The sequence below is a fragment of the Protopterus annectens genome, chromosome 1.part2 (genome assembly GCF_019279795.1).
Source record: "Protopterus annectens isolate FY-2018-M chromosome 1.part2, PAN1.0, whole genome shotgun sequence".
NCBI classification, from domain to species: domain Eukaryota; kingdom Metazoa; phylum Chordata; order Ceratodontiformes; family Protopteridae; genus Protopterus; species Protopterus annectens.
In genome coordinates, this window is record NC_056727.1 from 313,600,279 (window position 1) to 313,628,271 (window position 27,993).

The window sequence follows — 27,993 nt, forward strand, 5'->3', positions numbered from 1 at the left end:
TCCCCTTATATATATAATAACTCTGTTGTTTGTTGTACAGCCATGGGGAAAATAAAGAAACCATAAAAAAGGTGTAAAATAGCTATTACAACTGCAATTTCATAGAAGAGACAATACATCTGGGAGAGGTAAATGCAGAGAGTTGGGATTGGGGAGACCTAATTCTCCCAGATATCATTGATCAAGTGGTAGATCCATCCATCCATCCATAACTCCATTCTTCTCACTTCTTCACACATGGGTTCTGGATGTCTCTTCAACAGTAACAATCATATAGAGACATGGTTCACACCACTGGGTGGCTAGGCCTTCCATGGTTGTTCTTCCATACCACACTCCCCACCATATTTGATTTCAGCCTATCATGTGTTGGATGGAATTTGCTGGGAATCTTAAATTCAAACCATCATCTTTATTTGAAGTAATAAAGGAAGGGGTACAGGAAGAGTGTTTTACTTCTCATGAATGACTTAAGGACATGCTCAATGCAGTGCGGATAAATGCAGGATGGTTGAGGAGACATATTTGAATTAGTCGGTGACAGCATGCATAGCACTATGTAGATCTGCATGAAGAAGAAGGCTGAATGCAGGAGCTCTAAGCTGATAATGGTGCATTTCAAAAACAATAAGTGAAAACTGGAGACTGTTCACCAGGGAATAAGGTATGGAAGAGTGCATACAGTTGGGTACAAAGAAGGACAGAATAAGATTATGTGGAAGGAGTACTTGGATAACATAAAGAATAAGGATAAGTACATGTATTATGTAAATGCGTGAATGATGGGAAGGATAGGAAGCAGTACGTGTTGAGGACCAAAGAGGTAGCTAGGGAAGTGGAAGCACAGAATGCCACCCAGGAAGACATCCAGAGTATACACATATGCACACACACATGCACACACACACACACACACACACACACACACACACACACACACACACACACACACACACACACACACACACACAAAAGAGTGAACTTGATGGGCATGGAACAATAGGCAGACATAATAGGAGGAAACAAAACTCTGACACATGATAGAATAATAGTGATTGAGGGGCACAAGTGAACACAACAAATAATGGAATAGTAGTGTGTGAGGGCACAGGTAACATAATAAATGATGGAATAGTCAACAAATGATGGAATAGTAAACTACTTGAGGGGCGCAGGTGAACACAACAAATGAGTAAAGCCAGAGCCGGTGCTTGTCTTCACAATGGCAATATTTTAATTCTTTATCTCTATGACCAGATCAATATAATTCAGTGTAATAATGCACTAAACTTGTTCTTTTCTGCTTTCAAACCAACAATTAACTGCATAGCAATAAGGGGCCAGTCAGCCATAGTACTGGGCTATCTTCAAGCAATAATGTAGTTTAAAAAAATGGTTCCTGCCACTAATTCAATGATAGAGACTTCCATACGGTCACTCTAAGTGCCACTGGTCCTGAAAGAGAAGCTGTACTCTAGATGAATTAATAAACAGTGTATCGGCTGATACATCAGAATTAAAACAAATGTCCAGAAGCAACAAAGAAAAGAGCAAGCAACTTGCTGTGAAGGTCGGCTTTTTGGAGTCAACAGTGTGATTGGAGCCACTCAGGATTCAGGATGTCCACTGAGCTTTACACGAGTATCACTCTGCTCTTAAGAAACTGTCCCAGAAAACAGAGGACATCAAAAACAGTCATCAGAAGAATAATCCACACCTGGTGGGATTCATGGATGTTACTCCTGGACAAATACTGCAGAATGTTCTCCTGAAAGCTCTTGACATACCCCATGTCATAACCAATGAAAGAGCTCACACTGCTCTCTGAAGCTTAAACCAAAGCCCCAGGGCAAGTAGTTGAAAATCTCCTTAACTTTGTAGACAATGAGAAAATACTACAGGGGACAAAGAAGGACAGAGAATTCTTCCTCAAAGGGCAGAAAGTTTGACTCTTTCCAGACTACTGTCAAGAAGTGATGCTCCACAGAGATGCTTTTGTGAATATCAGGTCTATCTGCTACAACAACAGACTGGCCACATTATTTGAAGATCCAGAGACTCTGCAGGTTAATTGGCAAGAAATAAATGCTCCCCGAGACACTGAAAGATGCCCTGTCTTTTCTGCAAGACAAGCTGCACATTGTATGCACTCCCAGCTTATCCCTGTCTACCACAACCTCCCTACCTCAAGTTTCAGAGCCTCACCTATGCATGTTGCCAGGTAGATCAAAGTGCCCAATGGCCCCAGGCAAAGTTGACACACAGCTAACAACTAATGCCTAAGCAAGGAACCAGACATCATTAACCTATAACAGCTTGGACTACAACACAGAGAATGTGATTAGCTGAAAGAGAACACTAAGAAACATGATAAGGCACTACCTCTTCATTGTAAAAACTGACAATAGGTTCACCCAGCCCTCAGATCAAGAGGAGAAAGGCATGAAAATTGGGGTTGGGGGAGAACAAATCAGTCCCTGGAAGCTCTCATTATATAGTACAACCGGTTCTATATTACCAGCGCAAAACTCCTTTTGAGCGAATACCAAAACACCGACATGAATTGCATGAGCCGCAACAATACCGAACGCACTAAACCGCAAAATTGTAAATCTCGAACTGTCATAGTCGGCCAACCCCACCACCCGCTACATACCACCTACTCAAACAAAATAAATAAACCACATACATACCCTAACCAAACCCTACTTCTACCCTAAAGTAAAGCACCAAAACCTACTTCTAACTGTACACTAAACCCCACATACACAACTATCTATGCACTATCCTTAACCCCTCCCTAACCCTAAGGTCCGTAACTACCACACACTTCCCCTATGAAAATATACACAAACAAAATAAATAATCCACATACATACATTTACCAAAACCCTACTCTTAACCCTACACTAAATCTTACATACATAAACTATCTATGCACTTACCTTAACCCGCACCCTAACCAGTCTGTATCTATTGCACACTTACCTTATGGAGCTATACCACAGATGGGTCAACCATGGTAATTCAACATTTCCAAATTTGTGGTTTTGGACGTTAGCTGTAATGCCAGTTCGCGCAATACGTGTCACTTAAACGGACTTTTGCTCTCGTAATAGGGAACCAGTACAACCAGCAGTACTTGGTCAGCTGAAAGGACTGTATAAATTTTCCCAAGGGAACACAACAAAAAGGAGCTTTTCCAAATAAGCAAAAAACACTAAAGGATAATGGGGCAAGACATGAGAATCAAAAGTACTGTTTTGCGGTTACACCTGGACTGGACAAACTCCTCCTAGATTAATTAGCTGGCGTGCTGGTTGGCTGAGTCTAGGACATTTTTTGCCAGGACTCATGACAGTGTCATTAGTTACCACCTTAAAAGTTGAACAAATCATTGAATTGATTTTATGTCTGCAACTGGTTCTTATCATTAATCTCACATAACAGAGTTACTATAACTCCCACATTGGTATTGCTGAGCTATATTTTCATGGAGTCCAATAACTGGTGTATTTTTATTTAGTTCATTTGTTGATTGGGTAGGCTCAGTGAGCATGAACACTCCTTTTCAGGGGATGACAAAAGGGCATTCTATGATTAAGTGACTTGCTGAGGGTCAAACAGTACTCAGATGGAGGTAGAAGGAATCAAACCAAGTACCATGGGAAGCAACTCATCAGTAGTTCAGAGCCTTGGTTCTCTTTGCTGACTGCCCGTCAAATCTCCAAGCTCTGAGTTCTGGTCTTAAAGTTTTATTCAGTGTGTGCTTCTTTTCACTTTGTTGATAGTGTTTAATTGTATTTCTGTGAGCACTTAACATAAATGCAAGAGACTTGAATTCTAAAAGCAAACTAGATATTTTTAAATGTTTTATTTCTACAGTTAAATTTGTCCTTTTTATCAAGGAACTGAAGATCACCAAAACCATTAACAAGTGTCTGAACTCACTATTGGTTAATCTCATAGCCAGATAGGCTACTTCATCAAAAAGAGAGGTAGCAATTTTCTAAATAATAACTTGCAACGGGAAATGTTTGATACTGCCAAAGGCAACGAAGAGAGGTGGGTGATGCCTGTTCATAACACAAGGAATGTTAAGCTGCTGTTATGTTGCCTCTTTAGCCCCAGTAATGATGCATCCATGTTTGTTTCTTCTCTGTTTGCTTAAAGATCATGTCTAAAAGTACTAAATGAATTTTATTTTTTGTATAAAAAAGTGTTTGCATGCATAATGATGCATATCATTAGTCTTTTGCCAAACTGTTAATTTAGAGCTGGAACCTGGAATGACATAACCGCTCCCTGCTCTCCTATATTAATGCCGTAAACATAGCTTACTAAATTTAGTCTTCCGCATTCAGAAGCAATATTTTAAAACTTAATGTTTATTTAAAGGCTTCAAAGTGCACTTTTCTTTTCACACACAAAAGTGCTCTCAAGCATAAAGATGCATGCAAACACTTTTTTGTTTGAAAAGCAAGTTTTGTGCTTTTAAACATGGTCTTTAAGTAAGAAATATGAATAGGAATGGGCTCACGTACTGATAGGGGGAGACTTCAGTGTAGGTCTTGACTCAGTACTAGAAAGAAGCAGAGTGTTAAGAGATATTAAAAAACAACCAGTTTTAAAGGAGGAAATCAGGGTAATGAGTTATGTGTTGCTATAAGGATGGTCATGTGGGATGACACTGATTTCACCTTTATCTACAGAACTGACTACTGGCTAACCTTGCCAATGCTGATGGCAACCATAAAGAGAATTGCAATGATCCTCTATGTCTTGTCAAACACCAAGTGGTGGCTCTAGATTTTCCCCCTTGATAGGTTACTCACACCTCAAACCAAAAAATAAAAACAAAGGAAAGGCCTCTTTGTTCGAAAGTAATCCACTGTTGTATTTCTGTAGGCATTTTCCAAGCAGACAACTAACCAGAGCCAAATGGACACACTCTCAAAATCAAGCAATACAAACACAAAACAATCCTTCTTTGAACCTTAAGTTGTCTGGTTTATTCAAAGTAGTGGGCACTTTCATCTATCAGACTTCATCAGATACAACACTTCTCCCTGAAAACCTATTACAATTCTAGTTGTCTAAACAAAGGGGTGTACTGGAAAACAGCCCTTATGATTGGGGTAAGGCTATGGTTCCTGATTGGCTTATAGTTTGGGCCAACTCATTGGGGGTAGATCAAGTCCCTAATTAGAATAAGAATCATGGATTGGCTAATAGTTGGGCCAGTTAATTCAGGGGGAGGCTAAGTCCCTAATTAGAAGAGGAACATGTAAAAATAAATGGCTTGCCAATGGTTAAACTATTCTGTTAAAAAGACTTTTTAAACTGAAATTATTTTTTCATTTTTATAACATTGTGAATGAATCTTTTCCTTAACAAGGAGATGGAGGTGAATAATAGCCTAGCAAGTCTATAACTCATATTCTAATTAGGGCCTCATGTTTTAGAGTGGCACTCATTCAACAGTCAAAAATAGTAATACTTCCTAAGCATGGTAAAGATCTTACTAACGAAGAAAATTACTTCCCAATTTCTCCTATAGATACTAAAGCCAAAGTATACACAACATATTAACATTACACATCCTGCCATCCTTTCACACAGATGTACGTATGTGTGTATGTGTGTGTGTGTGTGTGTGTGTGTGTGTGTGTGTGTGTGTGTGTGTGTGTGTGTGTGTGTGTGTGTGTGTGTGTGTGTGAGTGAGTGTGTGTGTGTATGTATGCATAGTTTTCAAGCCATTAGTCAGTGTGTGTATGCAGGAAGTTGGGCAAACAGTCACAGTTTGGGAAAATGATATGGTTGTCTAATAGAAAGCCAATTTGAAAGATGACTTTTCAAAGAGATGCAGTATATCTTATGGCTAGGTAGGATTTACCTCTAAAAGTAATCTATAGAAATACACAGCCTGATAACAATAAAGTTATGTACGTCAACAATAATGCCAAGTTTAATTTCTATAAGTTTAGCTAATGATCCCAGGGTTCAACATTATATCTTTCCTCGCAATTTTCTTTTTTTGCCCAATACATTTTTGAATTTGTCTACAATTTTTCACCAAATTTTGCAGGCTGTTAAGTTGACACTACTATTTAGGGGTCTATATAGGACAGGAAGTTCATATTATTTCATTAGCATGATCCAAGGCAGCAGTCAAGAAGTCGAAAGGATTTGGTCATTGTTGGATGTTACTGTGTACATAAACCTAACATCTTTCGAATTTCATTTTTCCCCAAGTCAACTCTCTAAAGGGAAGGATACAGACAAGAATGCAATAAGTACATTACGCTGTACAAAGTAATATTTTGTCTTTATGTAGGTATGCACATGTGTGCATGTGATTGTGTGTGTACACTTATAGGTGTGGGGTACTTGTAAATCTTGCTTGTTTACATGTGTGCATGTAATTGTGCGTGTACACATATAGGTGTAGGGAACTTGTAAATCTTGCTCATTTACATGTGTGCATGTAATTGTGCGTGTACACATATAGGTGTGGGGTACTTGTAAATCTTGCTCGTTTACATGTGTGCATGTGATTGTGCGTGTACACATATAGGTGTGGGGTACTTGTAAATCTTGCTCGTTTCCTACTATCTATTAGTTGGCATTTTATCTTCCTGCTCCACTGTCACAACCACAGAATTTCTGAAAGTTGGTTTATAGATCCTAAAGTTCCTCCTTTCAGTGTGCCTTTCTGTTGTTATGCAGCATGATACAATTACATCTCCCAGTGTGAGTGAGTGTTAACAGTCCTGGCACATCACAAACTTGGTGGGCCACAGAAGGTCAGGCTTTACAGACCATGTCAGACACTTCAAAAGGCAAAAGGAGTAGACAGGTCTGACTGGGCATCATCATATGTTAATATTTTTGCTGTAAGCATTGCTATTATGTTCTTCATTAAATAGTGTTATAATCAGTGTAATCCTATAAGTTCTGATAGTATAGTAAATGTATTTATTTTTTGCTGCTGACTGGGTTCCAGTTTGGTGGCTCTAGTATGTGGTTCACACTGCCTGAAAAACAAGAGTTCTGTTGTGATTGAGCATTGCTGCTGCCCCAAACCAAAATATTGATTTACATAATGTATCAAGGAGAAATCTGAATGCTAGTTATGTTAGATTAAATACCCCAATTTCTTTACTAGAGCTGTAACCTCCTATTATGGTTTCCCGTCTTCAGCTTGTGATGCAGTAAAAGTAAACAAGTAGGTTATGTGGGCACTTTAGGTACACGTAGTAAACAAGTAGGTTATGTGGGCACTTTAGGTACACGTCTAGGTTAGTTTGTCTGTTGTGATATTTTGAGTGATTTATACTAGTCTAGTCATCTTAGATGAGTAAACAAGTGCACTGTATGCAGAATCACTGCATTCCCCACATAATTTAATAAAGGAAGACAGCTGGAATGTATAATCAACATCCTCACTGATGTAAGCAGGCAGCCACATCAAAACAGCTTCACATCATTTTCCACGTAGATCAAAACACTGTTTTAAAATTTGATTTCTATCACATGTCCAGAGTTATGAGTTTAGCCAACTTTTTATGTAAAACATTAATATGACAACACGCATTTTACATCTTGGCAGCCCACGGAGACAGAAAAGCATTAATAATCATTGTTGGAGATGATTCTGCGTTTCTTCTAATGAGGTTTGAAAGCAGCAACCTTATAATTGCTGTCATAGTGGGTGAAGGCTAAAAGATAAGATTTAGTCCTCTGAAGCTCTAATACCAAACTCTTCAAGGAGAATATTATGAAGTCTATAAATATACCGCATCTGCAGTTTTAAGAATGCATGATATATAGTGCATATACAGAACATTTACTGATACATAACCTTTTGGGTAAAATATGGTTCATTACAGGTAGGTGCCAGGACAGTATATTTCATGCACGTTTTTAAAAAAAACTAATAATGGTGGTTTTCCTTACCTGCATGTTCTTTCTGAGAATTTATGCTGCTCCACATGAATTTTTTTTTCCAGTGTCTCAACGATGAGTATGTGTGTGTGGGGGGGGGGGAGTAGGAGCATAAACTGTGACTCAAAGAGACATTCAGGTTGGGATTCATAGATCAGTGCTTCATACTTGCACAGTGCTAATATTCTTGTGTTTGCTGCACACAGCTAAAAGGACATGCATCGTGCATTGTCTTAGAATTGCCCATACTCTTTGTATGGCCATTGCACATGATAATTAACACTGTAGTATGCATTATCTGTCTATGAATCCCAGCTTCATTTACTGACATGTATGAATTAAGCCAAATAAGCACTGGGCTTGCAAAGCATGAATTAGTTTTATCAGTGGCCCAGTAGCAGGCAAAAAACACACTCAACGTGTAGCATTCTTAAGTGACTGCATAAACAGACAAGTTTAAATTATATACATTCTTTTAATATGTAAGAGGAGGAGAAAAATAAAGATTTCATAACTGGTAACTATAATTATAAATTTACCTTATTGCATACATATTCTGTATTAAATGTTACTAGTTAGCATTTCTCTCAACTGTACAGATTTTAGCAGAATGTCCAGATATTTGTCTCATATTTTGGTCTGTTCCTTATAAAATTTGTGTTTTTCTGGCAATTCATTGAAGACTGAATTCACTAAGTAATGACATACATTTCAGTTTCAGACTTCATATTCCTCAGTAGTAACACAAAACCTTTTATTATAACAACATTCTTAGTTTATTAGAGCAATATTTAAAACGTGTCCCTGTTTTGGGGGCCCTTGTCCCCCCCCCCCCATTTATTTTTGGCTTTCTCCAGATTTCTTGTGCTAAGAGGTTGAGAGGTATGCTAATGGATCTGACAGAGAATCTATACAGGGCATACTCCTGAGTGTCTCCTTTCATTGTTTTATTTGATTGCATTACTTATGTAGATCTGTAGAATATGAAAGATTACACTCAGATGAGTATCACACTGCCTGCCTGATTAGCCATATTTAGTTGTAGACTACAGTATAATACTCAGTAGTGAATGTCACATGGGGATGGGTCAGGGAGAACTTCAGCGATTAAACTGTATCAGATTTTTAATAACGAAATTGTGCATTAGACTTCTGAGAAAAAAGGATTTAATTTCAACAGAAACTCGGGTATTTAATGTAATGCAGATAGCTTATCTGTATCGCTGCACAACATATTCTGCAATCACATTATAATCTTGGTCACCATAAATGTTCCAAATGATGTTATACCAGAAATCTTTTGCACTGAAAATCAGGTTGTTTTTTGATGGACTGTCATCTCAATGTACTTAGCATGTTTAATGGCATTCACCACAAATGTATTTACTGACTGTAGTTTGTTAACTGAATAGACCCATGTAGCCCTTTCCAGGGCAGACCTGAGGTTGTATTTATACTGATAGAAGAAAGTCTGTTAATAGGAGGAAATCTGTCTGGGACATGAAGGAAGGAAGCTCCCCAAACACCATTACAGGAGCGAGGTCCCCTTGCATCCCTCATACTATTATGACTAAATCGTAGTTGACAGAGTGAAATACCTCTTACAATGCCCTGTCTAGGGAAAACAGCAGTTTTGGAGGCCTTAAAAAATGCCAGCCTGCAAAGCTGGCTATTAGACATTTGTCCATCTATCCTGGCTGGCTATTAGACATTTGTCCATCTATCCTAGCCCCATCCCAGTTGCTACTTATGTACCTTTTTTCGATCCTTTTCTTAGTATATTTGAAACAAATATGATTCCCTCTTTTCGCATTTTCTTTCTTTCAAGTATGCTGTTATATTTGTAACTGTCATGTCTTGCTCTTTAGATGATGTGGCTCAGGTTTCAGCATTACTATTGCAGTTGCTTGTAACCACATTTTCTTACTAAACTAAGAGTAATCCTATTCCCTGATCAACTTTACCCATCTCACCTACCTTGGTAAGCAAACCAATGATTAGTCTGGCATTCTGCATTATTTGTTGCACTAAACATGGTTTTAAGATGAGTATGATTTAATTACTCTGTATCACTGTAGACTCTGATCATGAATTTCTCTAACATACTGATTAACTATTGCTTTTCACATTCTCTTTTATCTATGCTTGGGAAGATGGTACATCTTGGGAAGACAGATAAGAGAAGAATGGAGTAAAATCCAAGGATGAAATGATGGATGTCCTGTCTTCTGAGTAATTGTTGTCATGCTTACTGCAACTGCTGTCGAACTAACCTGGACAGCTAGTCATGTCACAAGTCCTTGACTCCGTGGCTGTGCAGGCATAGCCACACGATCGTGTACGTTTCTGGTTTCCACTTCCACAAGTTACACTGCATACTGACCATGAGCTCCAGTCTCCCTCTCCATCGATGTAATCTGTGTGAAAAAATAAATACATATGCAGACTGTTAATGAAGCCACCAAAATGTTCATTTTTCCCTAGAAGTGTGAGCTTAATCTTTGCCATTAGCATGCATTGTGTCTGTGGGCAGTTTCCTACATGTGTAGTTATGCAGATATTGGCTATTTTTTCTTTATTCAGAACAAATAAAGGTTGCACTTAAAATATTTGTGACATCTCTGTTCTTGTGATACTCACTAAGGTTGGTGTCATATGTGAAAACTCTTAAAATTCATTCAAGTTTTCTTCAAAATAAGCAAATTCTACCAGCAACACAATTTCAGAATGGAAAAAATACATTCAAACCTGCAAAACAAATGTCAAATATTTTGAGTTGTGCAGCTGACTCCTGAAGATTTGTACAATTTTCCTAGCCCCAATCAGCTGTCTATTTTGCTCCATTTTTCATCCTTTCATTTCCCAAGTGACTATGTTCCCCTTTTCACATTTCTTTCAGCCGTGCATTTACACTTGCAGATACAATGCTCTGTTTAACACATCAAATCAGGTACAATACAGTATTACAACACAATGGCACTAAATATACAGAACCAACTGATATTGCCAACATCCTGGCAGATAGGTAAAGTGCTAACTTTGCCCCCCTCTCACCTGCTAAAGGGCCCATCTCTATACCAGAAGAATACAAAGTTCCTGTAATCACAGCTGCACAGGTAAAAATCACACTCTCCAAAGTCAAGAACACAGCATCCATGGCACCTGACAACATCCCAGGCTGCGTTCTACATGAACTACAAAACGAGCTGGCACCCCACCTAAGTACCATGTTCAGTCATAGCCTCACCTCAGGCTTTGTGCCCACTGAATAGTGCACAGCGACAGTTATCCCACTCCACAAAGGGGGAGCCACCACGGATCCTGGGAACTACCGCCCCATTAGCCTGCCGAGCCTGGTCTGCAAGGCTATGGAATGTATCATTATGGAACTTATAAACAATGACATTGGTAATCTCCAAACTCTGGATCCCACCCAGTTTGGGTTTGTAAAAGGCAGATCATGTCTCCTAAACCTTATAGTCTTCTTTGAAGCGGTCACCAAAGCTGTAGATGAGGGTAAGGTGGTTCACACAGCCTATCTAGATCTTGCCAAGGCTTTTGACACCATCCCCCACTCTGAAATTATAGATAAACTCACTAAACTAGGTATAAATCCCTATGTCACAAGATGAGTTGCCAACGGGCTCACTGACAGAAACCACACTGTGAAAGTAGCATACTCCAAATCTGACTTCAGACCAGTGACAAGTGAAGTACCACATGGTTCAGTCCTAGGTCCCCTCCTGTTTGGTATTTACTTCTCAGAAGTACAGACTAGCACAGAAGGTCATTGGCTAACAAAGTTCGCAGATGACTGCAAACTAGGAGCCATAATCAAAACTCCTAACGATGTGGACATCCTACAAAAGGGCCTCACTGAGACAGATGCCTGGTGTCAAAGCCATGGCCTCAAGCTCAATGCCAAAAAGTGCATTGTCATCCCTATTGGTAAAAACTCTGTACCCATGAACTACCATATAGGCCGTAGTCTACTTAACACAGAAAGTGTGATAAGAGACCTTGGGACACAGGTGGATAGTAATCTCTCATTTGATAATCTCATTGCCACAGTAGTCAGAAAATCCTTCTATGTGGAAAACCTCATCCCAAAACGTTTCTCATCCAGGAAAAAAGAGGTCATTGTTCCCCTCTACTCATCAGTCATTAGACCCATTACAGAGTACAATGCCCCTTTTGTTATGTACCTCACAAGACATCTACAGCAACTAGAAAGGCCACAGAAATACCTCACAAAGAGGATTACTGGCCTCAAATAGATGCCCTAAGCAGACCGTCTCAAAAAACTCCAGCTTTACTCTGTCGCATATCGCCTACTCAGAAGTGATCTCTGCCTAACATATAAAGCTATGTCAAACCCAGAGCTGTTGGACATGCTCCACTTAAAGAAATACCAATCCCTCCAAGCTACACGATCTAGGGACCTAAACCTTGTCACCACAATAAACAGAACATGCCGGAGGAATAGATTCCTGTCCCAGAGACTTCCCATACTCTGGAATAAACTACCTATCTATATCAAACAAAGCTCCTCATTAGCACTCTTCAAGAAAAATCTTGATGATTGGATGGGAAATAGGAAATTGTATGATTGAACATGGTACTTAGGTGGGGTGCCAGTTCGTTCTCTAGTTCGTGTAGAACGCAGCCTGGGATGTTGTCTGGTCCCATGGATGCTCTGTTCTTGGCTTTGGAGAGTGTGGTTTTTACCTGTGCAGCCGTGATTACAGGAACTTTGTATTCTTCTGGTATAGAGATGGGCTCTTTACAGGGTGTGAGGGGGGTAAAGTTAACACTGAACCTATCTGCCAGGATGTTGGCAATATCAGTTGGGTCTGTATATTTAGTGCCATTGTGCTGTAACTCAGGGCAGATCTAAGTGTTGCCATTGAGATTCTTGACATAGCTATAGAATGCTTTGTGGTTGTCTTTAGAATCAGTGGTGATTTTGTTTTCGTAACTAGCTTTGGAGGATTTAATCAGGGATCGCAGCTTCTTATTGAAGCTGACCAGGGAGCTCCTCCACTCGTGAGATTTTACTCTCTTTTGCAAGAGTTTCTTCCTTCTGTTGTACAGTTTGTTTATGGCAGGGGACCACCAGATTGGCTTCCTTTTTTTGGAGGATAGCGTCTTGGTTCTGTTTGAGATAGCATGATCCATGCACTCGTGTAAGCGCTTATAAAGTGCAATTGTGTAGGATTCAGTAGTCATAACTGTATTGTCCATCTTCATGGGTGTCATGAAGTTCACCACTTCTGTCTTAAGAAGCATGAAGTTGTCTTTGGAGAAATTTTTTAACATGGTTTCCTTAATGGGAGGTGGAGGCAGGATGCGGATATCTAGGGTAATTAGCTTATGGTCGGATCGGACCAATGAGGCATTGACTTCAGGTGTGGAACACCGGTCACTCATATTGGTAATGACTAGATCTAGGATATTGTTGCCCCTGGTGGGGGTGTGGATAAGTTAGAGGCATATTGACAATGCGGTAGTTCCCCGGAGTAAATGACTTCCAAAAGGATGCAGTAATCAAGGGTGCTGGAGGCTGCTGAAGGCTGGAGGGGGTGAAAGGCAAAATGGGCACTTCTTGATCTAAAAGAGCAGTTTTTTAGCTGTCTACTGCCATAACAGAAGCATATCCATGACACAAGATGTAAATAAAAGTATTTGGAATGACTGTACAGAACTTTCATAGATGTACAAATGAAAATAATGTTGCACTTGCATGGTACTTGATCAAGCAGCCATATATTCAGATGTTAGAGAAAAAAGTGCAGTAGTGCTGTAACACACTTAACTCTGCATGCAGAGGTAAGTAGTGCTCTAACACACTTAACTCTGCATGCAGAGGTAAGTAGTGCTGTAACACACTTACCTCTGCATGCAGAGCAACCATCACATAAGAGTGGTGGAAAGCTGTTAAACACTTCATTCACACTGTAAAACACATTAGTCTGAATTTAGAAAAGAGTTCACATGAAGTGTTTAACAGCCTCCCATTGCTCTTTTGGTGTGATTGCTGTTAATTCTCTAGTATGCGACTAGAGCTTAACAGTAGTAAGATGTACTTAATAAAAGTATGTTAAGAATCTTTCTAAAGTCAGAATGGTGCTTAACAAGCATGCCATTTCTCCAAAATCTGAGCATAATCATAATGATCTATATACTGCAGGTCATTATCTTTCAAAAATAAGAAATATAATGCACCACAGAACATCTAGATACTGACAGAGCCCACAACTCAGGTTTTTGAAATGGAGCTTGACACAAACTTATTGAGGGCTTCTGTCCTGGACCACCTGTTCTGCAACCGGCCCTGCTCATAGGTGTGCACAGAAGGTTGTTATAGCTTGTGTGTGTGTGTGTGTGTGTGTGTGTGTGTGTGTGTGTGTGTGTGCGTGTGTGTTTGTGTGTATGTAGCAGGCACTGGGAACAGTGAGATTATTATTTCTTAAATTCTCCATGCAGTCAAATCTCAAAGGTGTGTAGAGAAGGTCACTGTAACTTGTTTCGGACTGGGAAAAGAGTGGTCATTATTACTCTAATTGTTCTCACAATTAAACCTCACATGTAAAAGCTTGACATCACCTACACTCAGCCAATCATAACACGAAAACAATTAATACTGCAAGCAGACTTCAATACATAGCCTATTCCTAAATTCATTCAGATGTTATAAAAATATATAATATGTATATATATATATATATATATATATATATATATATATATATACATTTCATATCCATATCTTAACAAGTTACTATATAAAATGCAAAAGTTTTATATATATATATATATATATATATATATATATATATATATATATATATAAATATTAATGACTAAATAATATAACATAAAACTTCATGTTATGAATGGCTGAGTGTAGGTGATGTCAAGCTTTATAAATGTATGGATCAACTGTTCCCACTCTACTCTGAAGAAGACATTGTAATATGGTAAAAGCGCTTAGTGTGTGGGATTTTGCTTATCCTGTGTCGTGACAATAAATTGGAGTATCCTGTGTTGCTTGGGTCTACTTTTTTGTTTTTTTTGAGTTCTTTGTTTTTTTCCCAGTGGGAGAATTTATTCTTTTTATTATTTCTCTAACTGTTGACACAATCATACCTCACAGGTATGCACACAACATCAGTATAGTCTGTATAAGGACAATGAAATGTACAGGAGCAACAGGCTGGAATACAAAGCTGTGATATTTTTTTCTTACAATCACGTAACAGAAGTGTACATATGTGGCTAACTTTGGGAGGTAGGGCACAGGAGACATATTGTGAATATGCATCAGTGATCAACAAGTTAAAATATGTTACTATATTCTGGTTGCCAGATGGATACACAGATGGGAGCTGTCTTTTTGGGGTGGGTGAAGAGGCAAGCTGTAGGATGTGTGACAGCAGCAACTTGAAATGTATAGCAGAGGCCATTTCTTCATTCCTGTTCACAAACTAAGATCAGAGAGCTACACCGAAGGTGACTATCTTTTTTTTTTTTTTTTTTGAGAGGAAGACAGACAATATTCTAAGATATGATTCGTGTATCTTTGCAAGCATTTATCTTCTCAGTATACTGGGAATTATCTTTTGTCAGCTTCGATCATCAAGCCTTGCATACAACTTATGAATTCTTGAATAAAAAAATAAGACTGATTTTTTTTTTTTAGTTAATCATGATTTTATTTGACAAGGCCGTAATTGTAACAAAAGGCTGGAGAAAAAGCTCTAAAATACCTCACAGCAACTAGAACCCCATGGCTTCTAAGGCCTAAGCAGCCTCCAGACTATCAGCTTAATTCTGGTATTTCCTTTACAGTTATTACACTGTAGTCGTGGCCATTTAGGGAGTGATGAAAGGATGCCGGAAGACAATTAGCCATGATTTGTGTTCAGGCCATCTTGAACTCAAATGGTTTGAAAAAACCCTCTAAAATAAAACTTAGAGAACCTGGAGCCCCATGGTTTCTATGGGGAGGGGGGCTGAGACCTCTGGCTTAATTTGATTATTTTCTTCTCATTTATTAGAGTGCACTCTTGGCCCTTTATTTAAACAAAGTGGGAAAAATCTGAAGAGTCCAACAAAATATCAGAAAGCAAGACAATAGTATTCTGAATGGGGGAGGATGATTTAATTGTTAAGGTGTTTGCCTCACAGGCACAAGGAACAGTGTTTGATTCTTACCTTTGATCTCTGTCTGGTTATTGGCTAAGCATGTAACAATCTTTAAAAAGGTTGGGGATTGTCATAATGGTTAGGGCATTTATCTCACAGACACAAGGTGCAGGGTTTGCTTCTCACATTTGAAAAGGAAATTAGCTAAGCTCAAAATGGACTGCAAAGACAGCTAGTTTAGTGCATACCTAGAATTATGGCATATCAACTGTGCTACAACTGAGATAGTAGTGTCAGAATGTAAGAAGGGTGGGTTGCTTGAAGGTGGTCATAGCTACACTGATGGGTATAGACTGATGGAACTTCAGCAGATTTTAATGGGTGGGTTTGACATAATGGTTATGGGTTTTCACCTCATAGAGGGAAGAGACATGTTTTGATTCTGACCTCAGGATACTAGCTAGGCTTAAAATGACCCTTCTGGGCAGTTAAACTAGTATTCAACTATGACCCTATGAATGGTGGTACAAGGTCAGGATGGGGAGAAAGTAGGGGGCACATTGGGGGTATGCAGGAAGGTCAGTGGCAGTGGGAGGCCCATGGACGTCTTTTCCTAGAGTTTTATTTCATCGTAGGTCAGAGTCAAAATATTCAATACAGTCAAGGACTTGCCCCATTTAAGTACATCACACAGCTTATCAACAAGATTTGTTACTCTCTGTAAAACATTTACTAACATTGTATAATCTGGTTAAGAAAAAACATGCATATTTGCTTTTGTCAGATTTCTGTTATACAATAACCCTTTTTCCTTGCATCTTTATTTCCTACTACATCTCCTATACCTGGTTGCATAACAGTGTTAAACATGCCCTTGCAGACACACTCCTCAAGCTATTTAGCTACTGGCTTTGTCCCTGATGAATGGCACACTGCAATGGTGATCCCCTTTTATAAGCGTGGCCTGACATGTAACCTGGTAATTAAAGTCCTACCAACCTTAACAGACATGTCTGCAAAACTAAGGGGGACATTACAACTAACTTCATAAACTGACTTGACTTGATCCCTAACAGTTTGGCTTTTTGAAGAGTAGCTCCTGTCTACTTAAACTGGTAAAATTCTTTAAAAGAGTTATAGAGGCTGTAGATGGTGACCATGCAGTGCACATGGTGTATCTTGACCTGATGATGGCCTTTGACACCATTCCTCTTGCTAGCATAATACAACAGCTAATTTCTTTACAAATCAACCCATATGTAGCAAGATGAAGAGCTAACTGGCTAAAACACAGAACCCACACAGTCTGAGTAACAGATGCCTCATCAGTAGGTATGAAAGTGACCAGTGATGTCCCTTAGGCCTTAGTGCTGCCACAGTTCAATTTTGATGATCACTTCTCGGATCTCTAAGTGTAGTGCTAAGATGTCTGGCTAACGAAATTTGCAGATGACTGCAAACTGGAGGTTGTTGTTAAGTCTCCCAGTGGCACCCACACTCTTTTGAATGAACTCTACCTAGTAAACACTTGGTATACTAAAAACAAACTCAAACTAAGTGCTAAAAAGTATTGCAGCAGTTTGATAAACATCGCCTCCATTACTCATACTGTATAGCCAACACACCACTACAAAATTAAAATTTTGTCAGGGACCTAGTAACTTGGGCTGATAGCTCCCTCTTTTCTGATCATCATGTGACAATGGTTGTCATAATATCCTTTTATTTAGCTCACCTAATTGCTAAAGAAATATCAGCAAGAAAAGTCAGTACATACAGCTTACCTTGACCTGGCCAAGGTCTTTGACACAATCCCCCACTTGGGCATCATGTAATAGCTAACACAACTTGGTGTTAATCCCTATCTAGTCAGATGGGTGGCCAACTAGCTCACAGATAGTATCCACAAGGTCAAAATAGGTGCTGCTACCTCCAACAGCAAACCTCTCACTAGTGGTGCTCCCCAGGGATCTGTTCTGAGACCCCTACTGTTTGGCATATACTTCTCAGAGGTCTAGGCAAAGACAAAGGGCCTGTGGCTGACTAAGTTTGTGGATGACTGTAAGTTGGGTGCTGTCATTGACTCCCCAGTTGATGTTAACATACTGCAAGAGGGTCTCACAGCTGCAAATAACTGGTGCCAAAGTCATGGCCTTAAGTTAAATGCAAAAAAAGTATTATCGTACCACTTAGCAAAAACATGGCCCCTACTGATTACCACATCAATGGCAACCCCCTAAGCACACAACATGTGGTGAGACACCTGGGTACTCAGGTTGACAACAATCTCACATTTGACCATCATGTGATGGCTGTGGTCAGAAAAGCCTTTTACTTGATTTATCTTATAAGTAAAGGGATTGCATCCAGAAAAAAGGAGGTTATTACCTATCTGTACTCCTCCCTTATAAGACCTATGATTGCGCATAATGCCCCATTTGGTATGCACCTCTCCAAACACCTGCACCAACTGGAAAGGCCACAGAGATACCTCACAAAGAGAATCCATGGCCTCCAACACGTATCCTATGCAGACAGGCTTAAATCACTATCACTCTACTTAGTATCATACAGATTGCTCATAGGTGATCTGTTTCTCACCTACAAGGCAATATCAGACCCTGCCCAACTAGAGATGCTCCATATCCATAAGTCTAACTCCTCGCACATTACCTGCTCGATAGGCCTAAATCAAATATGTGACATCAGCAAAACCTGCTGGAGAGACAGGTTTGTCTCCCAGAGGCTGCCCCATCTCTGGAAGAGACTTCCCACACATGTCAAACAGAGTATCTCACTGGCCCTCTTCAAAAGCAATCTTGATGAGTGGATGGGGAACCATAAATTTGTCCCAGGGGTTTCACCTTTGTCCCTCACTGACAGAGATGACAGGTGCTGACTGAGGTTTCTTTTTTGGGAATAAACTCTTGGCTAGGTTTGTAAGGGCCCCAGGGCCATTAGCCTAGTAACCTCCTATGATCATGGTTCTAACAATTCAATTACTCACTTATAATCAGCAATAATCAGGACAATGATTGAGTACAATGCCCCTTTTAGGGTGTATCTCATTAATCATATCAAATAATTAGCAAATCCCCAACAGTTACTAACTAAAAAGACCACAGGCCTATAGTCTCTAAGCTGTGAAGATAAGGAGAAGCTCTATACCTTTATTCAGTGTTTTACAGACTTTTGAGGAGGGAAGATCTGTCTTGCTTACTTCACCATTAGAGACCCAGTTGTCCTGCACCACCTGTTTCTCCACAAGTCCAGTATCTCCACCAATACTAGAACCGTGGACCTATATCTCCACTAACAGATAAATACTGGACAGTGGAGAGGCATGTTTTTAAGGCAGTACCTCCAAATCCTTTGGAATAAACTTTCCTTGCATGTTAAGCAGTGCAATTCACTAACTTTAAACATAAACTAGTGACGGGATGGGTATCCACAAATATACCCTGTGTTTTACTGGTATGGCTGTCCTGGAAAAAGGAGATGCTGCCTGAAGGAGGGTACTGGCAAGGTGTGGATGGTCATAAGATTCACTGGTCTTGGAATATCTATGAATCTAAACTGTTTCTATGGTTTACTCCCATAGCTTGTCAGGAAATCTCTGCCTACCTGCATAGCTTTTGATAGCACTTTTAGAACTTGGTCTTTTGTGATAGCTGGAGGTGAGTCAGTTTTAGGTACATCTTGAGGGACAGCTAGAGGGGACAGAGGGGTAAAGTTAGACCTAAATTTATTGGCCAGTAGGTTTGCTAATTTTTCAGCCTCAGTGTGGGTAACACTGTTCACAATCAGCTTGGCACATTGCTGTGTTATGCTTTTGAGATTAAAAACCGAACTAAAAATGCCTTGTGATTGTCTTTGGCTTTGGTTGTTATTTTAGCCTCAAACTTGGAATTACTCTTCTTACCTTTGGTCAAACTTCTTTTCTTTTTATTATAAAGCTTATAGATATTATTGTTCTACCATGAGGGTTTGTTTCTGGGGGTTGCCATGCTCTTGTTCCTATCTGATACAGCTGAAGCTGTGTAGTTGTTTACATGCTGGTATAGTGTGACGGTGTACATTTCTGCATATTCAGTGAGTTAACTGGGTTTGGTGGGGATTTGAAGCTTGCCCATGTATAATGCATCATGTAGGTAGTAGTAGTTTATCTTAAAGAAATTTCTAAAGGTACTTTGGGGGGAAGTGATCAATGGTTTTAATTTTATTTCGAAGTAGACTGCTTTATCATCAGAACTAACAAGTAATAAAGATGCACAAGGGTTGGTGCAAGAAGCTCCCATATTAGTAAGGATAAGATCCAAGATGATATTTCCCCTAGTGGGTACTCTGACTAATTGTTCTAGGGCATTTGTATTGACATCTGTGAATATCTGTGCTTGTGCACTAGTGGTGGTGAAGGTTTCCCAGTCTATAGCTGGACAGTTTAGATCACCTAGGAAAATGGTATTGGGTTTAACACTGACTGATTCTGGCTCCAATAGATAGGCATTGTGGCTTTCTTTTGGCATAGAGGGAGTTCAATAGCTAGCTTATATATGGTACAACACCTTTCTGATGGTTATTTGGACATGAAAAACCTTAGTGCATCACACTGCTTTACCAACCTTGGTGTGAGTCTCTTCTGGATGTAGACTTAGACACCTCCACTTTTTTCCTCTCCTGCCCAGTAGCTGGTCTAAACATGTGGGAGGCATTATAGGCATGCACAGCCAGAGTACTTTCCATTATTTTAAACCACGTCTCAGTCACTACACAGATGTCAATGTTTTCCAGGGTAAGAAGGGCTTGTAGGGAGGGAAGTATGTTGTTCGAGCTCCTAGCTTTGATGAGTAACACCTTAATATTTTCCTTTGCTTTGTTTGTGATGTTGGTAGGTTTATGAGGTTGGTATTGCATAAAAAGGCACTATGGCTGCTTATAAAAACTAAAAAAAGTTCAGTGGTTACTAATGAAATAATTTCTCATGTTACTCTTCTTTCAACTCACAGGAAGTGACAAAAAGAGTTGGTGGAATTTTCCTAGTACCCTGGCCAAATTTCCCATGATAGGTATGATTACCACCTTGGGCCTCCCCTGAAAATAAGCTAGAAGCTAGTGAGAGAACCCAGGCAGCAATTCATAGGTTCATAGATTCATAGGTGTGTACTAGGCTAATGGCCCTGGAGCCTTTACAAGCTTAGCCCATAGAAGTGCCCTGGCATCGTGCCACCCGACGTTAGTTCCCAGTGCCTCTATCAAGTAAAGACACTAGAGTGTTCCCGGGGGTAAACTTTCTATTTCCCATTCACTCATCAAGATTTCTTTTGAAGAGGGCCATTGAGGTGCTCTGCTTAACATATATGGGAAGTCTATTCCAGAGCATGGGCAGTCTCTGGGTTATGAATCTGTCCCTCTAGCATGTTCTGTTGATTGTGGTAATGATGTTGAGGTCTCTGGAGCATGTGGTGTGCAGTGATTGGGATTTTGTTAGATGTAGCATTTCTAACAGAGTTGGGTCAGACATGGCTTTGTAAGTCACGCAGAGATTGCCTCTTAGTAGATGATATGAGACGGAGATTAGCTGGAGTTTTTTGAGTCTGTCCATGTAGGACATGTGTTTAAGGCCTAGGATCCTCTTCGTGAGGTACTTTTGTGGTCTTTCCAGCTGTTGCATGTGTCTAGTGAGGTACCAAATGGGGCATTATACTTGATAATTGGCCTAACGAGGGAAGAGTAGAGAGAGATGATGACTTCTTTCTTCCTGGATGCAAAACCCTTGGTAATGAGATGTGTCACACAGAAGGACTTTCTGATCACAGTGGCAATGTGGTGGTCAAAGGAGAGGCTGCTGTCAACCTGTATCCCCAGATCTCTTATAACGCCTTCAGTGTTCAGTGGGCTCCCATCGATGTGGTAATTAGTGGGAAATGAGTTTTTCCCAAAGGGGATGACGACACATTTTTTGGCATTATGCTTAAGGCCATGGTTTTGACACCAGTCATTGATCTCAGTGAGGCCTTTCTGTATGATGTCTATATCACTTGGGGAGTTAATAATGACTTCCAGCTTGCAGTTGTCTGTGAACTTGGTCAGCCAGAGTCCCTCTGTGTTGGCCTGGACTTCTGAAAAGTAGATGTCAAACAGGAGAGGATTCAGGACTGATCCCTATAGGACTCCACCCATGACTGGTCGGTAGTCTGACTTGGAGTCCACTACTTTCTCACTGTGGGTTTTATCTGTGAGCCAATTTGCAACCCACCTAGTGATATAGGGGTTGATGCCTAGTTTGATGAGTTTATCAATAATTCCTGACCGGGGAATGGTATCAAAGGCCTTGGCCAGATCAAGGTAGGCTGTATGAACTGCCTTGCCATCATTCACAGCTCAGCTATACTCAGTTGGAAATCAGTCAAATTGTCCACCTGGATTCTAGAGTTCAATGAATTAGATGCTCTCTCCTGCTCATCACAGATCACTACTGCTTTTTGTAAACATGTTATCTCCATACACTTTTCTCAACTATTGTGGCAACCACCATAGCACTTTACATGTACTGCTTAATAAATGTATATGTGTGTACCGATCTGGGTCATTTTGAGTACATTCTCCCTGTAAATGAAGGAAAGACTATCTATTGCCAGTGATTCTAAAAGTGGCACACCTCTGACTCTGGATTCTATTCTCACTGCAGATGCTTGGGTTCATTTTCTAATATTGGCACTGTACTGCAGCATATGTGTCTGTTACAGTTAGGAAATCCTTCAGCCATACTCCGTTATTGACTAAGGTTTCATCCTCTAGGTCCAGGGATGTCATAATCTCCCTCTATTCTTCCTTTGTTATGCCAGACATAGAATATAATGCGCCATTTGGAATACACCACTCCAAACAACTTGTCCAGCTAAAAAGATTACAACATTTTCTGACTAATAAATCAAAGGATTAAGTTCCTTTAGCTACCCCCAAAGACTAAAAATGCTCTTATTTTTCTCTGTCTTGTACTGGCTCATATAGTAATCTCTGTTTCGCCTTCTGGTCTATGAATGATCCTATCCTAGTAAAGAGACTCCACCTCAGAATTACAGGTAACACTGACAATACTCACTCCAAAGATGTGAACCTTCACTGCAATATAAACAAGACAACATGGAGAGATAGGATGAAGTAATGGCCAAAGTAATTGGAAAAAAATTAATAAAGGCTCCTAATTGGAAACCTCCAGACTCAGACACAATACCTAACTTTTGGGTAAAAGTATTAAATAACATTTTTGCACAAAGATTTAGTCCAAGTAAGAATTAATTATATGTGCATCCTGAACAGGCGCCATTCAGGTTAACAACAGGAAAAATGATACTCCTCCTTAAGGGTGGAACTGCAATCCATCCTAAAAACTGTAGACAAATAACCTGCCTTCCAACGATATACAAACTCTATACTGTAACTGATGTTGAAAAAGTTTATAGTCATTTAGAAAAAAAAAATCAATTATGTCAACAGAACAAAAGGGTAACAAAAGAAAGTAATATGAAACAACAATATGTATGAATAAATAGTCCTATTTGAACTGCACACTTTTTTTATACAAATGTGTTTTAGTTAATTATTGTACTAAATTTTCACATACATATATAAATAAATATGACATAGGATCGTACATATAAGGAAGATGAGCTAAGATTTGAACGTGTGTAATTTTCACAGTATTCATAATATACCACTTTTTTGTTTTATGAAAAGAGTAATGTGAAAGGGGCCAATATTTTTGAAGCCTAAATCTCTTTTATTTTGAGTTCTTAAAAAAACATTTCTATAATGCTACATTCATTTCAAGACCAAGGCTATGCAGGAGAAACTTTGTGGGTACCTATCTGATCGTCATGGCAGGAAGTGACTAAATGAAGGTGATCTTTGCATATGGATGCTAGTTTTCCGCTAAATGCACACCTTCATTAGACACATTGACACATATATGGGTAAATACCCTAAACTTGGCTTGAAATGCAAAAACAAAAACAACAACAAAAAAGCCTCGTCAAATACAGCATACAGCAGTGTTTAACATTAACACTACCTTGTTTATTACATATAAAATGTGTGAGTACAACTCTGATTTCTTTGTAAACTGGTACTTCAATAGGTGCAAATGCAAAATGTGAGGTGGTACAATGCAGTATTAATTTTACAGAATTTTCGTTTTAAAAGTTACACATATAAGTAGTATGCTAATTAGGACCCAGCTATCTATGGTTAATGTAATGCACTCAAATCCAGTGTGTCAAAAAATGTTTCAGATAGTGACGAACTTTCTTCTTGCATGTTATCTGTAATTACATTCAGGTACTGACTTTTTTGTTACAAACCAAGGAAACATTTTAAAATCAAGATCATACCATCCTCTTTCCTGGATTATTGCTGACATGGGTCCACATGGATCAATTCAATATCCCAGTAAACAAACAAATCAATAAAAATAAACAAACTCCTGTTGAAATCCACATCAGAGACATATCTGAATCAAGCTATCTTGACATATCTGTAGAGTTTTTAATAGCTGCATTCTAAAATCTAATTGGGCAAAGAAAGCTGAAAGGTTGCAATTCCTTTTGAAAAGCAAGTTTATACAACTAAGAAGGGAAATGAATAAAACAGTGTGGGACTGAAATGTACTTTCTAGATTGTACACAACTTTATTCTTATTGCCTTGTGACAAAGATACATTAAATGGGTAGTAGAACACTTAAATGCAAAACCAGAAGCTTCAAAAAAAAAAAAAAAAAAAAAAACAATCTGATATAAACAGGTAATAAAGAAAGCAGAAAAGGGACATCAAATGAAGCTTTAATTACTTCAAATGATCCCACTGACCCACCTACCATGTCTTTTTTTGGGGGGAGAGTATGTGATCAAGTGAGTAAATGGAAGCAAGTTGAAGTTTAACAAACAGACCACTCATGGAACACGTGTGGGCATATTATTTTCAGACAGTGGTGTAGCTATGTACATGCCAAGCTATAAACTGTGCAAAATATTTTTGAGAAGGGCAGTTCAGAGGGGTGAAAAAAAGAAATACACTAAAGGATTTATAATGGACATAACTGGTGGGCAATTGTGCAAACTAACTTCACATTCAAGTAGTTATTTTCTTGACCCTGCCATGTAGACACAGTTTCATAGTTCCTAGATTGACCTAGAGTTTCATTCGCATTAAGTGATATGAGCAATGTTAAACCATATGCCTGTAGAGTTTTTAATGATCAAACCCAGGTCTCAAGAGTTGCTGGAGGATTACACATATGTGTGTCTCAGGGTATCCTGTTATGTCTCCTAGGAAATCCTCTTAATATTACATCAGTTGTCCTGAGGAATAACAAGCATGAATGCAAATAGATATTTGTAAACTAATTCATTAATTATAGACATATTTCTAGGCATACACGCACACACATACACACACACACACACACACACACACACACACACACACACACACACACACACACACACACACACACAAGAATAACGAGCATGAATGCAAATAGATATTTGTAAATGAATTCATTAATTATAGACGTATTTCTAGGCATACACACACACACACACACACAAGAATAACGAGCATGAATGCAAATAGATATTTGTAAACAAATTCATTAATTATAGACGTATTTCTAGGCATACACACACACACACACACACACACACACACACACACACACACACACACACACACACACACACACACTTCCCCTGTCTGGGAACTTTCACATACATTTCATATGTAGCCATTATCACAACTCCATCCATGCTTTGAATCTGTCACCTACATTTCACACTTAGCCGTTACAAACTTTTCTCTGGTCATGTAATTCAGTGGAAGAGTCAGGTACAATTCTTATTTATTCATTTTGACTAACACTTGCTGTCTTTATTTATTTAATTATTTACATTTTGTTGAATGTGTTAGTCCCATTAGGCCAATGACCTCTTTTCAGGGGAGACCCGCAGTGGTATTTATACTGACTCCTAGTAACAATAAACAAAATGTTGCTTTTATCTGACATGAAGCAAATGGCACATCAAGTGGTGGGGGCGTTATGTAAGCTTGGCTGGGACTTTCAACTTAATAAAAATCTATCAATTAGCTTGATAAGTTTCCAAGTGCACCATAACATTGTTTTGATCTTCTGAATGAAATAATCTTCTCCTAGAAGTTTCTCTACTGCCTGGCATACAAGTGATTCTTCAGTTGACCCTTCAGGATCTGTTTTCCCCAAATTTCTTTTGTTCTCTTTCCGTTTCTTTCATCTTCGTGTAGCATTTAGTTAACGTAGTCTCAGTACACTACATCCATTTTGTTTTTCATTTCTTCTACAACTTTGCAATTTGTTGTATCTGTCTTTGTTGCTTTTCAGCTGTGTTTTTCAGTTGTCTCACTAATTACTTCTACTACTAGTATGTCAGCGATTAGAGTAACTTTATTTCCCATCATAGCATCATCTGGACCCCACTAGACAGGTATCACGTTGGATTTCTCCGTTATTGTTATTACCTGTTTTTATACATATGCACTTTTTCTACCATTTTCTGTATTTTACTTCCTGGCAGGAAAGGGCTAAATATTCCTGCAGGTATTCTATTCTAGTTTGTGCTATATCCCTCCCTCCCTCTTATTTTATTTTTGTGTCGGTGTTTTACAAAATGCTTATTGGTCTTTGATGGCTGATATCTCATTACTTCTTTCACACAACCATTTTGCCCTTTTGTTACAGCTTTTGCATTTTATTGGGACATTTGAAGTCTAGAATCCTCACCTTTCATTGATATTACTGTTATGTTTATGGTAGACTGCAGTGCTTGGAAGTCAGTTATTCTCAGATACTTGCTCAGTTCCAGGCTTCACTGTCTGAGGGTACCAGGTTCAGGTGCTTCAATGCTGCTCATGTGTGGCAGCTTAAATAATAAATTATAGCAGCATCCTTCAGTGACATGTTTTTGACTGGTAAAATGAATTTTAAATCCCCATGTCATGAACATTTTATGTGATTTTAATATTCTGTAGGTTAATTGGCATAATTATATCATATTGAAGCACAACACAGTCAGACAAAATTCCCAAATTCAACTCTGGGTGATTGCCAGAACATGAAAGTGGTTTACATGGTGTGTTACTAGGACAGAACAGTATCTTTTACTTGGGTCTATACTTTCATATCCATAATTTTATACATTTATATTCCACCTGAGCTGCCTCAGGAATTCCATCATTTCAGAACATCTGAATTAAGATTTTCCAAACATTAGCGGTATGATAACCAAGACATCTTAGGCATATGCAGTCAACAGTTAAAAAGATTAGCCAATGTCTGACTTGCATATGCTTTCCACTAGTCAACAGTACCTTTTACTCTATGGGGAAATATCAGACCCCCTGTAAGACATTGGGGGCCATATTGTATAACACTATAGATGGTGTATCAGTAACAATGACAGATTAGAAAGCAATTACCCCAGAAGTGATCTGAAGGAGGTGGGGACAACCAGAAAGGGTACAAAAGCAATGACCAAGTATATGCACAAAGTGCCCTGCAGCAACTTCTGTTAATTTGAAGCAAGTGGTCCCAGATATCCCAGGGGAATGTCAGGATGGCCTGATCAGGAGGTGATAGCTAAGGAGAGATTCAAACCTCAAGGCAAATGGGCTGAATTAAGATATTATTATTCAAATGAAGATTGTTATCATAATGAGAAGGGGGTCAGGACAGACAGACTGAACAGGTTTGAGGACCAGATTATGGCAACAACCAGAGGGTGGCCATGGTGGTGCAGCAGTTAGCATTGCCGCCTCACAGCAAGAGGTTCAATTCTCGGCTGGGGTGCCTTCTGTGTGGAGTCTGCATG

General features: G+C 39.1%; 1 protein-coding gene across 1 annotated transcript in view; it reads right to left on the reverse strand.

The window, feature by feature from the left end:
- Positions 1–27,993, reverse strand: part of ISM1 (isthmin 1) — a 757,871-nt gene that overhangs the window by 66,404 nt on the left and 663,474 nt on the right. The window contains exon 4 of the mRNA XM_044056225.1: positions 10,221–10,364. Coding sequence (XP_043912160.1) covers positions 10,221–10,364 — 144 coding nt within the window. The remainder of the gene's footprint in view (positions 1–10,220; positions 10,365–27,993) is intronic.